The sequence below is a fragment of the Alligator sinensis genome, unplaced genomic scaffold, assembly GCF_000455745.1.
Source record: "Alligator sinensis unplaced genomic scaffold, ASM45574v1 scaffold802_1, whole genome shotgun sequence".
Lineage (NCBI taxonomy): Eukaryota > Metazoa > Chordata > Crocodylia > Alligatoridae > Alligator > Alligator sinensis.
This window is the reverse complement of record NW_005841918.1, coordinates 3,841,640-3,857,116: the sequence shown is the minus strand read 5'-3', so window position 1 is coordinate 3,857,116 and position 15,477 is coordinate 3,841,640. Positions and strand designations below refer to the sequence as shown.

The 15,477-nt window shown below is 40.6% G+C and overlaps 1 protein-coding gene across 2 annotated transcripts in view; it reads left to right on the top strand.

The window, feature by feature from the left end:
• ALKBH8 (alkB homolog 8, tRNA methyltransferase) overlaps positions 1 to 15,477 on the top strand; it is a 76,798-nt gene that overhangs the window by 37,472 nt on the left and 23,849 nt on the right. For both annotated transcript variants that reach the window (XM_025198244.1, XM_025198245.1), the window contains exon 9: positions 9,602 to 9,708. In XM_025198244.1, coding sequence (XP_025054029.1) covers positions 9,602 to 9,708 — 107 coding nt within the window. The remainder of the gene's footprint in view (positions 1 to 9,601; positions 9,709 to 15,477) is intronic.

The window sequence follows — 15,477 nt, the reverse complement described above, 5'->3', positions numbered from 1 at the left end:
CAGCAGAATTTGAGCGAGGATCTTCTCAGTGATGGAGAGGAGAGTGATACCTTGATAGTTTCCACAGGCAGACTTATCTCCCTTTTTAAAAACAGTGACAATGTTTCCATGGGTCAGTGGGAATTTCCTCAGTGTTCCAGATTTTGAGAAACTGTGTAGAGCTTGTTGGTCATAGTTTCTCCACCAACATTTGAAGACGTTACCTTCAGGGCCAAATGCTTTGTTGTTCTTCATCTGTCTTATTGCCTGGTGGACTTCTTCAGAGGTTGGTGGACTGGCAAGTGCTTCCCTTACTGGATGCTGCGCATTTGATTTGATGGTTTCATCTGTCACCGTTGATTCTCAGTTCAGGAGCCTTTCCAGCTCCTTTCAGCAGTTTTTGATGGACTCGTCTTTGAGGAGTGTACTGCCATCTTCAGATCTAAGCGGGGTGAGTCCACAGAGCTTGGTCCATAAAGTGGGAGGACCGTTACGCGAATGCCAGCATCCACTTTGCTCTTTGTCCTGTAGTATTGCACATTTAATCATTATTATTCATATTACCCAGGGGCCCCACTAGAATTTAGGTTCTCTGTGCTAGTACTTGGCAGATGTATGAAGCAAAGACAGTTCCTGTTCTGGGAAAGTTATAGTTTAGAGACATAACAAGGGTCAGCAGGTGGACAAATGGTGAAGTGGGTGAGGTAGGAGCATGGTTATAGCAAGGAGGAACACCTAAACATACATTTGCCATCTGTAATCTCTGGTCCTAGACCAGTTGACATTAGTGTAATCCACATTTATACCAGTGTTAGGAGCAGACAAGTAATGTAAAGCATATTGCTGTACAGGATAGCTTCACCCGATTAACTTGTAGAATAACTCCTGAACAAATCTAGTAAAACTATACTCATGTAATTTAAAGCAAGATAGATTAATTTGAGTGCTTACATCATTATTAGCTGCTCCCCTGCCAGAGAAATGCAATTTTTGTGCCTATGGAGTGTAGCTACCCCAGGATGTACGTATGCTTGTGTGTCTAACCTGGATCCCAGCATAATTTATATCTGTGTTAAAAACAAGTGTAAGGTATAGAAGAATAACCTGTCATGTGTACAAGCCCTAATTTAGATGGCACCTGCCAATTGGGTATGTTTTTACATTTTTAAAATCAAACAAGCTGAGGACCTTTTATAATGTGGAATTTTCTTTCTGAGAACCCTCAAGTTCTGTCCATTCCTAGTCATACATTTTCTGTTTGCCAAGAGATCTTTATAGTTGTAAGGGGAAAGAAAAGTTTGTGGCACTATATTTATTTTAAATTTCTCTTCTGCACGCAGGTATGCAGGGTGCTATATGCTGGTAGGTGGTTACCCTGTCTTAGAGTTGGCATTGTATGCATGATTGTCTGTGTGTAAACTACATATTCACCATAGCACTTTATTCATCTGTGTGCATTTGTTTAAGTATACCTATACAAATTTACAGACCAGTACACCGTTTATATAATTTTACATATCTACCCAAATGCAGTGTTTAGTGATATTTCTATATAAGTACAGTAGTTTTTCGTTAGGCTGTTTCTATATTCACAGTGAGCATGTGTAGTTATGAAGTGGAACATAGAGATTTAAACTAACATAAACTATAAGTTTTGAGGAGATGCATGTAATGATACAGAGCCACTTCAATCTGGGGCAGGTCTTGGACCCCTTGAAATCAGTGGCAAGATTCTTTTTGACGTCTTTGGGCTCAGAATTTGACCTTTGCCTTGTGGTCTGGTGTTGTCACCTTAACCTGTGCTCTATCACAGCATAGGAACCCTAAGTGAACAAGAATAGGAAGACGGTGGACCGGATACATTGAAAGGGTCGTATTCTGTCCTGATGAAGATGGATGCAATTCTCTATCTGTCAGTGGAGTAGCATACACCTTTGTGGGAGCAGAAATTAGACTCAAAGGAGACGTCTACATGAGACGTCTTAATGTGTATTAGCCTAATTTAATGCATATTATGGGTGCACATCTACATGTGCACACCCTTAATGCGCATTAAAAATAGTGAAATGAGGATAATTGCATTTGATACCTGCAAATGCAGGTATCAAACTTAAGTGTGATTAGTTAAAGTACATTAATTCACATGTAGATGTGACCCTGCACTAACTTTAGTGCGGAGTCTGCCAAGCCACTAGGGGCACATGGCAGGGCTGCAGGGTCTTGGCACTAACTTTATGTCAAGTCCTTGGACAAGTAGACACCTGCCAAAAATTGCTTAATGTGCATTAGCTTGATACGTATTAAATTTAGTCGTGCTTAAATGCAGGTGTAGACACACCCAAAGAGTATAAAAGATGTTGTGAAGGGAAGCTAAGTCAATAGAAAAAATAAGGTGCAGACTAAACAGTATTAAACTTTTAGTATACAGAAAGCAAGTGGCTGAGCCAGGAGTTAGTAGGGCCATTTATTAAAGGATGAAAATTGGGAGTTAGCAAAATTTAGTAAAGTAGATACTGCTGCAAACCTGACCGACTCTTTGTCTCAGCAATCACAGAAGCAGCTCAAGGTCATATTCTGGGGCTGGATCACATTTTCTAGAGGGAATAAGTTATAACTATGCCAGATGAGAGAGCAAAGCAATGAAAATTCAATTAACCTCTTCGCTACAGGAACAGGAGTTACCTTCTGCAGAATTCTAATATTAAATGTGTTGAGGCTTAACGTGGGAAAGAGCTGGTATGTGACAGAGAGGCCTGATGAATTACATCCCAACAGGCCAGGAAAAGAAGACTGCAAAATAGTGAGTTCTTTAGAACACCACTGGCAGTCTGACTGTAGCCTTTTCTTTTGCATATTTTTTCATTGGTGTAATGTAATGAAATTACATTACACCAGTGTAATTTGGTGTAATTGGTGTAATGTAAAGAGGAAAGAAAAGTAGGGGGAGAATAAATGCTAACTGAATGCTGAAGCAAGCAAACATGTTAAAAATTACTGACAAAATGAGGACTGTTGCAGTGGGAGGTCATTGGGTGGAATTGTGACATTAGAGATACAGAATCCTAATACACCAAACTTCTACAGAGCCTTCAAAAGCATTTTCATAATGTCTGATAAACAGCATAAACAGCAGTGACTGCCTGCCAGCCCTCTTCCATGAGGTAGGACAGAGGAGTCATCCTTTTGCTGTTGATGAAGGAAAATGAAGCAGTAGAAGGAAGTGACTTGCTCAAGAGCAGCTAGGAAACTGCATCTAGGAGTCCTGATCTGGTATTCTCCTTCATTAATTAAAAGCACTCCATTATGACTATGAAAAAACCCACTAGGTCTGTAAAATCGAAGTGTGCTGCGATAGCTGAATACTTGCCTATGCCTATACCAACCATACATTTGTTCCAATAAAAGATATAACACACAAGAATTCTTGCCCCTTGCAATGTCATGAAGTTAAAAGGGAGAGTTAACATAAGCACATCAGGTAGTATAATCAAACAGGGTGAATGCCACATAACTTGAAGTACCAGAAATATGGTAGCGCAGAATTTTGATGGAAAAGGGAATGCTTTTGTTGAAGAAAAGTCTGTTCACTGAAGAGTACACAGGTCAGTCAGTGATTCTCAACTAGGGTGCTTTGGCACACTAGGATGCCTTGAGATCTTTTCAGGCGTAATGCAGGGTGCCATGTAATATTAGCACTGTTCATTGCGCAAACATGATTCACAAGATAAACCCAGAGACTTCAAATAGAAATTCATAGTGTTAAGAACACTTTGACCTATTGTAATCTGAGTTCTTTGCAACAGAAGAATTGCTGCATTATTTTTCCGTAGTCAAAACTGAAAAGTAAGAGCTGGTGTTTTCTAAGGGGTGCCTTGAGTCTAAAAAAGGTTGAGAACCACCGATGTAAGTACACAGTAGGTACAGTTACTGGGCATTATTTTGGTGTAAATGTTATTAAGGGATTAATTTACTGTTTGTGTTCTGTGGCTTGAGGACAAGAAGCACGTGAAGATTTCAGCTTTATCATAGTTCCAGCTGCTGAAACGTGTTCATATACCATGTGTGCAATGTAAATACCTGGATGGATTTGATAAAGCACTTTGCCAAGGTCCTTTTTTGTGAAATAATCTCATATCACATAATCTAATGCCATTCAGAATTCTGGGACTGAAAACTTGGAAGTAATGAAGTTTAAGGTGTTCTTTCTATTTAATCACAGGACACTGTGCACATATATGTGCCTCAATCCTGCAGATGAGTCTTTGTAGACCCACACAGAACCCACTGTTGCTGGGGCTCTGTGTGGATGCATACCTGTTCTTGCAGGATTGGAGCCTGAAGTCTCACAACAGCCTTGTGAAGTGAGCATCAGCATCTTTGTTTCCCCCATGTTTGGGGAAGCTGAGGTGCAGAGCGGCTGTACAGCTTGCTCAGTAGTCACTCAGCAACTTGGGGTTTTTCTATACGTGCAGTTAATGCAGTTGTTATGACCTTCAGGCCATGTTTTCTCCTGAGTTTTAAATTAACGTAATTAATGTAAATTATGCCAGAGTTAGACCTTGGAAAAATGGAGTATTATCCCCATCATGGAGATCCTGCTTGACAGTACATACATTCAATTGTATTGTTCCTTTCCTGCAAAAGCAAATTTTCTTTTTGTATAAACTCTTGAACAGATATTCACCTGTCAGCTCAGAAATGGGGAGAACACAGAATTCTCATACCCTGAAGATTCAAGCAAAAGTGATTTCCCTACTTCCCTTTTTCTTTAATTTCGTTCCTTTCTTCTTTCATTGCATTTTGCTGTATTTTATATATTAGGAATAATGTGTCTAATTTGGATGTCTGCTTTGCTGTGATGTTTAGCCAGCCTTGGAAGCTGTTTGCTGCTTTAGATACTCCATCATCCTGAATGGTATTCCTTAAACTAGCATGATGAGATATTTACATCTACAATGGACATTATTAGCTTGTTTATGTCTTATGCTTTTGGTGTGTGTAGAGAATAGATGTGTATTTTTTTTCTGTAGTTACAAAGAAAGGTGGTATATGTTGTATAAGATCAAAGCATCCTCTATTTTTATTATTGACTGCAGTCCCCAGTGATGCACCATGGGCTAGCTGGAAATTTGATCTTTATTGACTCTGCCACCTCTGAGAATAAAGAAAATGGATAAAAACGAAAATAGTAATTGGAAATAGCTCCTGTGGAGCAAAGCTGTCATGAGACAGATTGAATCAGCAATGGCAGAGTTGCTTTATTGATTGTGAGTCCTTAGTGAATTAGAAAAAGGACCTAATGCCTTAATCTTTCTTTTTGTGTGTGTATGATGGTGACAACTTAGAGTGTTCTGCTAGAATAAAGACATATATGGATGTATGGGAATGGTATCTATTTCAGTCAGCAAAAGTATTTTCAATAGATAAGAATGGGACTCTTCTAAAACTCTGCAGGGTTAAATGTTCTTTACTATAGACAAAGAATAGCAGAAATGTCAGTGCTTAGGCTTTTAAGTCGGGTGCAGTTCTTCTAGGGGAAAAGAAAGAAATGCACACACATAAATTACCATAATTTCCTGTAAATGTTCATGCTATGCCCCTAAACTGTGGTTCCTCATATCCTCAAATCCCAAATCTGGTGCTGAAGCAAAACATGACAAGTTCTTTTTGCTCCACGTGAATCCAGTAATTAGGTTTTATCACTGATGAATAAGCTGTTACATCTCCTTCCATCTATCTCAGTGCTTTGCAAATGCTGATTGTATGCATGTAAATATTCTATTCACTGTATAGATGAACAAACTGAAGTGCAAAAGACTAAGTTCCCATTTTCCTTACAACCATCATACATTGTTCTACTTGCACTGTAGAGACACTTTAAACTGCCAGAGCTGTGCAAAGTATTCTTAGCCTGAATAAGGATCATGCCCATAAATTAAATGACTTGCCCAGTGTCCCATAAGAGGGTGCCCTAACTTTCAGCTCCTTTCTCTAAGCAGTAGACAAGTCCTGCCCTTACTTACTCCTATACATAAATTTACTAGAGTGACTCATTACCAGGGATCTAGATTTTTCGTTTCCCATGGGGAAAACATGGAAAAACACGGATTTTCCCCTTTAAAGGAATCCCGCCCCCTCTGTTTTCCCCCAACAGTACAACTTTGGTATAGACCATATACAACTGTATGTATCTGGTCCTCAGATATAGCCTTGGCTCTTTTAACAACACAGATAAAATTTCCTCCAGGTTTTCATGCTCTTCTCCCCTGCCTATCTCTTCCTTTGCAATCGCCAGGTCCTGCATTATCCCTTGCAGTTAAGTCAAAACATGGCTACCAGGAACATTGGTGTTCTCTGTCATTCTCAACATGCCGTGTGGCATGGCTTTCCCAACTGCTAAGGGCTAATAGAGAGATTGATCAGCTAAAGCTTATCATGGGCCCTTCAACAACTGGAAAATAAGGCTTTGGGAGCTTTTGGGGAAGCAGAACATGAGATGTGCTATCTGGATTACATGCATTTAGTGTGTTCGCTGTTGTTAAAAGAGGCAAAAGTTGGGTCTACACCCTGGCTTTTTGTTGTTTATGCTCACCAGAGTCAAAAGTAAATACTTCAGTGCTTGTCTCCTTACCAAAGAGCACAGTGTAGAGCCTTACCTGTGCTACCTGGGGAGTCTCACACAAACTGGCATCAGATCTTGAATGTGCTGGTTCTCTCGTTTTCCCTTCAGTTCATATACCCCATTTTTATATGTTGCTTACTCTGTCATACAGTTACTGAGACTTTGGGAAGCAAACTGAACCAGTTTTTCTCTGGCGTTAGAAGGTGTCAGTTAGATAGGGTTTATGTCCTTTGCAACTTTTTGGTAGGGAGGATTTCTTATTTCCTTCTTTCACCAGTTTGAAATGCCACTTGCCACCATCCTGTTTTCTTTTTACTTTGGTTTATGGTCTTGCTAGCAAGGCTGCTTTTGTTTTACAATTTATCTAAAGAATTTAACACACATGTATCTGTAAAAGCAAATTTATATCCACACATTTAGTTACATCAATTGTTACTGCTAACATTTTAAAGTTAAAGCTATAATATACGATTTTTCATTATCTATCTAAAGACCTTCTTGTATAAGGTCTCCTCCTCTCAGGTCTTCCACATTGTTTAGCTGGACAGACTAATTTCTTTCTTTACCTTGCTGACCAGTCCAGTTATGTCTGCAAAGGTCTGCTCTGCAATCACACATAAATAGTCTTTGGGTCTTCTGCTTTAACCACACACCTGCAGCCTGGCCTAAGCTCCTTGAAAAAGTCCAAGGCTAGTAACAAATGTGAATAGGAAAAACAACCCGTGAGAGAGAGGTGAGGTAGGAAGCAGGCCAGGAGAACAGTGAAGAATTGGAAAGAACTGATTCCAGCTGCTTCAGACAAGGCCCCTAAGTGGGAACCCAGAGGCATTGGACAGACTCTCCAAGCTGATATGCAAAGCTATGAAACTACCTTCTCAAAACTCATACCTCCCATTGTGTTCAAGAAATAGTCAATTGTGAAGTGTAAGGGATAGGGTAAGTAGGAATTCTTGGCACTTGCTTTGTTGTTTCTATAGTGTATTCTTTTGCTCCCGAAGGTGAACTACTGTATGTAGGCACCTGTGTAAAAATCATATGCACTTATTCCTATTGCTCTCTCTACCCATTTCGATCTTGTTTTTGGTCATTTCTTGTCTTTAAATTAGATGGTCAGCTCTGCAGGTGAAGGGGATGCGTCATTGTATGTGGGTGGTACCACAGTATAAATAATAAATAAGACATTTTTCCTAAAGTATAAATGTTATTGTAGATTGTTCCAGTGTATACTGGTGAAAGACTGCTTTAATGAAAGCAATGGATATTGTAATTGTTAATTTGTGGCCTTGGAAGCTGAGCTTTTTGTATGACAGTCTCCCTCTTTGTTTTAAATGACTGACCATGTGCACCATTATTTCCTCTTTGCTAAACATCTCTGTATGGATAGGCTGAGCACTGCTTAATTTTGTTTGGATTAAATCTCCTTTTTAAACTCATGTTCTTCATACTTTGCAAATCAGATGGCAGCACTGTTTAGTGCATAGTGCTTCAGCATAAATGGAGATACTGACCTTTTTAATAGTTTCTGACTAGCTTGTTTTCAATGAACCTCTTCCTTTAGTCCCTTAAATTCCTTAAATGCCATCTGCTGTCTTCCATAGCAGCACTTTTGCCAGTTTGGGACATATTTAACAATAAATTCAGGGTATAGGCAGTCCAGGATGCAATGTAGCATTGACAACTCCTGTGATTTTTTTTTTTTTTATTGCAAGTCTCATGATATTTGATCTCCTGATCTTCCATTGTGATCTTCCATTAAGTATTTTGCATTACAGAGCTATTAGACAAAATGCATAGATAGACTTGAAAGCACAGATAAGAGTCCAGGACTCCCTCCTGTTGAAGCAGTGCCCTCATCACAGAACTAGTCATGCCCTCACTTGCTCTCTCACTGGGTGTATGACTTTTGCATTTCCTTCTGCACTGTGGCCCAGCCTCAACTGGAAAGGATGGAGAAAGCAAGCTGGGCTGAGAGCATTCTTGCCTGTGGGACAGAGCACTGTCCTGGGAGGAGGGAGATGTGAGTTTGAATCCTCTCAGACTGAAAGGCCCTTATCCTATTATGCACAAGCCCATCACCATCACCTCTTCTCACCACAATTTGGATAAACATTGCTCTGGGTGGCAAACTCAGTGCTGTCAATTTGCATTAGGCACATTTAGGATGCCTCTACCAGTCCCTGAAGGGACTTAGGTGCAAGGACTTCATCCAAGCAGCCTTAGATGATATTTAGATCAGATTGTGGCTCTTCTGAGCATGCACAATAGCTGAATTTATGCACCTGAGTAAGCTTTTGCCAGAAAACTAAGGTGTCTGTGGCCTCTCAGGGGCCTAAGTAGTTAGATCAGGGGTTTGCAGTTCATCTACTTGGACTTTAAATGCTTAAATTCTGCTGAAATGAAACTTGGGTGTATAAATAAGTTTTGTTTTTAGATGTGGCTCTTAGGTCAAAATTCACAGAGTTATGGTGCCTAACCCAAGTCCCTCTGAAGTCAAAGGGAACCAAAATGGGACTAGAAGATGAAAGTTCTTTGTGGATCTGGTCTTTAATTTCTCTATGCTTCAGTTCTCTGTCTGAAAGAGGGATAAACTTTACCTCATAGAGATCTTGTGACGGTAAACACAAAGGATTTTGAGATGCTCTATTACCTAGTTGAAGGTGTGTTTTACTATATAACTGCAACAGACAAATAGGATCTGAAACTTTCCATTCTTAAAGTTTTGTGATTTTTTTTTTTAAAGCAGATGTCCTTCAGGGGAGGGGAGGGAATATCTTACATTTTTGAATGCTTGAAGTTAGAAATACTGTAAGTATATGAAGGTGTTAAGAATGCATGGGAACCTGGAGGCCGTTGCTGCCTGAGGAAGGAGGTAGATGTTCTACGGTAATAGATCAGGTAACACTCGCTGATGATCTGGCCTTGTCTCTACAATGACATGCACACTTATAGGGATATGTAAGTGATGATGGTTATTAAAAAAAAAATTGTTTTTGTCCTTAGATAGTGATGGATTTTAAGCACCCAGATGGCTGTACAGTTGCGGTAATGCTGCCTCGTCGTAGTTTGTTGGTGATGGCTGGAGAATCCAGATACCTGTGGAGTCACGGGTGGGTATTGAACAGAAGTATAACAAAGCAGCTCGGTGTCTGGGGCAACAGTGACTTCCGGCTGTTGCCATATTACTAACATAATTTGTATATTTGAGATTTGATATTTCCACGCTCCCATCCTCCAGCCTCCTCCTTACCCCCCCACCGAAGTCAGTGCCTGGAGCGGCTGCGTCAATTGCTCTGTCTTAGTCATACTACTAGTATTGAAATGCCTCGGTTATGCATATGCCTTCATGAATATGAATTTTTTACACTATTCTATATGTAAATATTCTCCGAAGAAAATTAATTTGAATATTATGATTCTCTCCTACATCCCAGTTGCATTCAGAGGTCAAAAAGCAGAGGCTGTAGGGAATCTGACACAAGTTCAGGCTGCACAGGAATATCTTTAACATGTCCCAGATGTAAAATCCCTTAGGAACCATATGCCAGCGAGGGATTGGCCATGACAGATCTGCATTTCACCACACACCTATTTCTGTTCAACCCAGCCCAGACCCTTGGCAAACCCTCGCCTTTCCCCTTGCCTGAGATTTGTCAGGAGTATCTGGTGCAAAAAACAGCAGAGGTGTGACTCTTCTATCAGATTTTCCCCTGTGCAGAGGAACTCCATCTTCTAAATCCGGCTGGTTTGAGGCCACTTTGAACTGCTCATGCAGCATACAGTGGCTTGGAGCTCCTAGGAACAGCATTTTTTGACAGATACACTGGGAGACATTATTTATAGTATAATTTAAATACATACATCTGAAATTGGGAACAAACCAGAAATGTATGCATCAGGAGCATTGCAGTTGTCATATAGGATCAGACCAATTGTCTACCTTGTCCAGTAGTGTGCTGTGGTAGTGGGCAGGGTCACACTGGTTAGACCAGCGATTCTTAACCTGGGTGCTGTTGCATCCTGGGATGGCTGAAGATCCTTTCTAGGGTGTCATGGGGTGCCACACAACAGTAGCATTATTAGGTGCTCGAACATGATTCGAAAGATAAAACCCCAGATTTCAAATGGAAATTCATAGCATTTAAAAGCATTCTGCCCTGTTGTCATCTTTCAGAGATCTTCGCAGCAAAATAATTGCTCTATTGCTTTTCTGTAGTAAAAAAAAGGTGAAAGCTCAGAGCTGGCATTTTTTGAGGGCCTTGAATACGGAGGAGTCTCTTAAGCTTAAAAAGGTTGAAAATCACTGCTTTAGATGAATATGTAAAGCCTTCATCATGGACAGTTGTGCTCTGGGGGAATGTTTATTCCTCCGCTAGATTCACAGAGTCATTAATTATGTAATAGAGCCGCACCGACTTAGCTGTGTGTCATTTAAATGAAAAGAAATCTTATTATCAGTATAAAATATGCTGTCTTTTAATTTCTCTGAATGATTTCTTGATTGTGCATCATGAGGAAAGGTAAATATAGGATTCTCCCTTCTGTGTGCTGTTCAGTAATTTAGAGATCTCTTCTGTCACCTGTGTATCCTGTCTTTAAATATTAATGAAGAAGAGGCTGGGACTCCTGTGAAGTGTCATATTAAAAGTACTTAGGCAATAAAGGACTTTGTTGACAGAGAAGATTCAAATATAGGCCTTGGTCTTACTGAGTTTTTTTCACCCTTGTCAAACTCTCTCAGCCTTCTTCCAGAAACATCTCTGAAACTCAGAATATAGTTCAGGCTCCATATCAGTTGAAGCCCTGGCCTCTCTGATGGTAGTGTCTGTTGGCAAACATGAATTTTGTGATATGGGCCCCTTGTGTTCTCATGATAGGGTGTCTTTTGGGGACCATGGAAACAGGCTGGATTTAAACTGGAGATCTCAGGATTTTCTCCCTTGATACAATAATTCCAGTCCCAGGCAGTTGATGCCCTTTCTCCCCCTTCCATAGAAATGATTTATTTGTCCTAGTTGTTCAAGAGGATCCACATACGTTTAAAGAGGCATTTGTGAGGCCAGATCCTCAGTTGGCATGGCTCCATTTATTTCATTATTTACATGCAGAGCTTTACACCCACTCCTACATCTGTCTAAGTATCTCTTGCTCCCAATAGTTTCTTTGCTTCTAAATGCCAGTTATTGCCATCATTGCATCAGGTGACAATCTAGCTCTGTATGGCTAAATGGCATTTCCAGCACTTAGTGCTTAAGAGCTATGAAACTAAAGAGGACAGCAATAACTAGATAGACATACAGGATGACTACTAACCTTATAGTGATGCCTATACTTACAGTCTATAAAATTAGCTAATTATCATGCAAGCAAATGTAGTCCATTAATTTGCAAATCATTTGCAAATACATCATTTGCAAATCGTGATGTATTTAGGATCATCTATAATGCTTCTTATCTACTTCTTACAAATCAGATTACTGAAAGCAAAAGGTTCAGTATTGGGATCACTCTGGAAATGTTTCATTGCATGTATTTGGAGACGAGGGAAATTAGAGGGTTAATTTTATTCCTGTTAGCAGGGTGTACAGGGAAAGTACTTAATTTTTTTAGCTCTTTCAAAGAGCAGTTGTTTCTGAGACACGGTTAAGAGACACACTAGATAGACAGTATTATTGAAGAGACTAAAGGATATATGAAGGAAAAAATTTCATCTGTACCTCGTATGTAAAGGTTACTCTATTTTATGATTTTGTTCTTGGTTGCAGTGGCTGATTTTTTTGGTTGAATATGCATGCATATGCTGGTATAGTGGCCTGTGTACGCAGGTTGCTTAGCCTCTTGCAGAGTTGCTCCTGCCCCACTACAACTGGGCTACCTGTGGAGCCAGGCTTGGCTAGAGACAGCAGCAGCAAATTCTGTTCCTCTGTGTCTGCTTCCAGGCTGGCAGGGCACACCAGGAGGTGGGGGGGACTGATTAGGGAGAAGGGACCTGTGTGTTGCTGCTGCTGCTGTTCCTGGCGGAACCTGGCTCTGTGCAGAGCCTGGCTGGAGCAAGCAGAAGTGGTTCTGGAGCTTTCCCCCAACTCTACCCCCATGGCAGCTGGATACAGTGGCAGGAGAGGGGGGAGTGGGGAGAGGATGCAGAACATGGAAGGAAGGGAGTAGGGAATTATTACTTGCTTCTGAGACTTAAAAAATGTCCCTGGCTGCTTCTTGTGTGGCACTGTCAACAGAAAAGTGGGGTGCCTCCACACTACTGCACCACCCCTGGATCTGCTCCTGCTTCTGCCCTGAAAACTAGGAGGGGTGCCCCTTTCTGCTGGGGCCCCCTACTTGGAGCAAACTGTTACATTCACAGCTTCCTTCCTCCTGTCCTCTACTCTTCTGAGAACATTTAAAACTTCCAGCCAGACATTCCCTACTTATCCAAATGCCACCCAGCTGGGTTTTCTTGACAGGGTTGACTGTTCCTTCTTAAACAGACAGATCACTCTGGGTGTCTTTACACATGCTCCAGGAGTGGCGGGGGGCGCTTTAATTAAAGAGGCTCCCAACGCCCGCAGCGTCTTACGTATTCAAAGTCCGTGCTTCAAAAATTAAAGCTTGCTCGAGCTTTAATTAAATTGCCCCTGCTGCCATTTTGAGGCATGGGAACACTGAATACACGTGACATGAAGGCTGCTGGAGTGTGCTAGATTAATCAAGTCTGCTCCGACATGTGCTAATTAGCACATGTTGGAGCTGGCATTTGGCATGTATAGGTGCCTTCTGTTGCAGCCTGTTTGACCTCACAGCAATAAAACAGCTCTGTGCCAAGCAAAGATATCTCCAGCACTTTGTTCTCCATCCTTAGAATCAAATTTTCAGCCTTGAGCAGGTGTCCTTTATAAAAAAAAAAACAAAACTGGATTGAAATAATTGTACAACCTCAAAAATGGTGACTGCTGTCTGGCAAGATTAGCCCTGAGTGTGCGTGGGTTATTGCCAAAGGAATAGGATTTGCCTTAAGTATAGCATCAAACAGGAAAAAAAAGAAAGATAAAACTTGGGGCTAGCAACCTAGTAGACTAGGAACTGTGGACCAGGTCCTCATCAGGTATGCTTCAGCGTAGTTAAGTGAATTCAGTGGAGCAAGGCAGACTCAAGTCAGCTTGAGGCCTGGTCATACATTTTGAGTTCTTAGTTTCAGAGGCTCACAGGCAGCTTCTGTTAGAGATCCCAAGATTTCGTTGACCATGCTTTGCTTCATTAGTTTGCTGTGGATATATGGAAAATCTAGGCAAGTAGCTAATTTACTGCCTTCTGGTATACCAGCAGGACATTTGCTCTTTTCTTCCTGTGTAAATGGAAAGCCCGTTGCTCTAAGAAATCAGATGCATATTTTAATGAGCAAGGGAGTGCTGATGAGGGTGAAAAGTCCTCATTCTTTCAGAAAGTCGCATAGTTTACACACGGAAGAACCCAGTTCCAGTGATACAGCTGCATTCTCAGCTAGGCATGTATATGGATTGGTTGGTTTTGATATTGCTGGGAAATAAGTTACAGTAGAGATCTGAGTTGAGATTAACTGCTCTGTTCTGACAGAAGATACGAAGAAACTATTTTCTTTCCTTCAGCTATTTTTTTTTTTTAACCCAGGAGGGTTAAATTCAGCTTGCCAGTATGGAAGTCAGTATAACTCTAAATGCCTCTCGTGCTGGGAATCACATACTTCCTTTTGAAGTCAGCAGTTCTGAAGGCACTTCATTGAGGACAATCCCTTAGAGATGATTTATTTTTCTTGAGGAAATTTCTGCATTAATCTCCTTGATGACTAAGTTCAAGAAATGCATCAGTGTGACAATAACAGCTTTGAAGTGCCAAGTTATTGCCCTGAAGATTATTAATTTCTTTTCCAAGGACATCTATTTTTTCCCCCATGTGAAATGGATGGGAAATCACATATGGGTCCTCATTACCTTCTTTGCCTGCTTATGGTTTTCTATGATTTTGTGCTTCCAGTCTGTCTCCATCTTGAACACAGTAATGCACAGTTCCTATTTTGGAAGCTTTTCATTATGCATACCAAATCTTTTCACAGCGTTGTATGAAATGGTTGTTCACAAAAATGGAACAGTTTTGTTGTTGTTAATTTCTTCCCCTTTTCGTTCTGTTTCTTTGCTCTTCCTCACAAGAATTTGTCAAAAGAAAATCAGGGGCTTTTTTCTAGCTATTCTAGCTCCCCTCTTACTTTTGATTCAGCTCTTGCCTATTAGCCCACATTTTCTCTCTGGTAAGCTAGAAGGGCCTTCTCCTGCACTTCCTCAAACTACTGGTCTGTACTATTAGGCATTAAAGAGCCACATTTTATGGCTCACCTAAGGGGGATGGTTGAAAAAACATGGTTGTTACAGGTCGGAACTGAAAGAATTAGCAGATGTATTTCAAAAACCTTGCAGTCTACCTGGGTGGAGTCAGCAATACTCTTCCATTATTTCCACAAGCACCAGTTACACTCCAACATACTTTTTATGTTGTTTTTTTTTTAAATGCGCTTTCCAAGACAATCTTTTCATTTTTCATTAGCTTCTAAGACAGGGATCTTGAAAAAAAATCCAGCGAAATATTGGAGGGGGCACAGACCTGGTATATTTATTGTAATTAAAGTTAAGGTTCACTGTAGATAGTAAAATCTATTGACTCATTTGTACAATTTACTTTCCCTCTGGAGTCAAATAATTCACAGGTTGCAAGAGAATAGGTTGAATGGCATTAGAGGCTTAAATTTACATTTTGCCTATCCAGTCTTGAGTAAGGTGCTGTTTGTAGATATTCGGCCTCAGGAAAGAGCAAGGGCAGTAAACTTGTGCCACTCAGTTTGCTGGTGAAAATCACTTGCC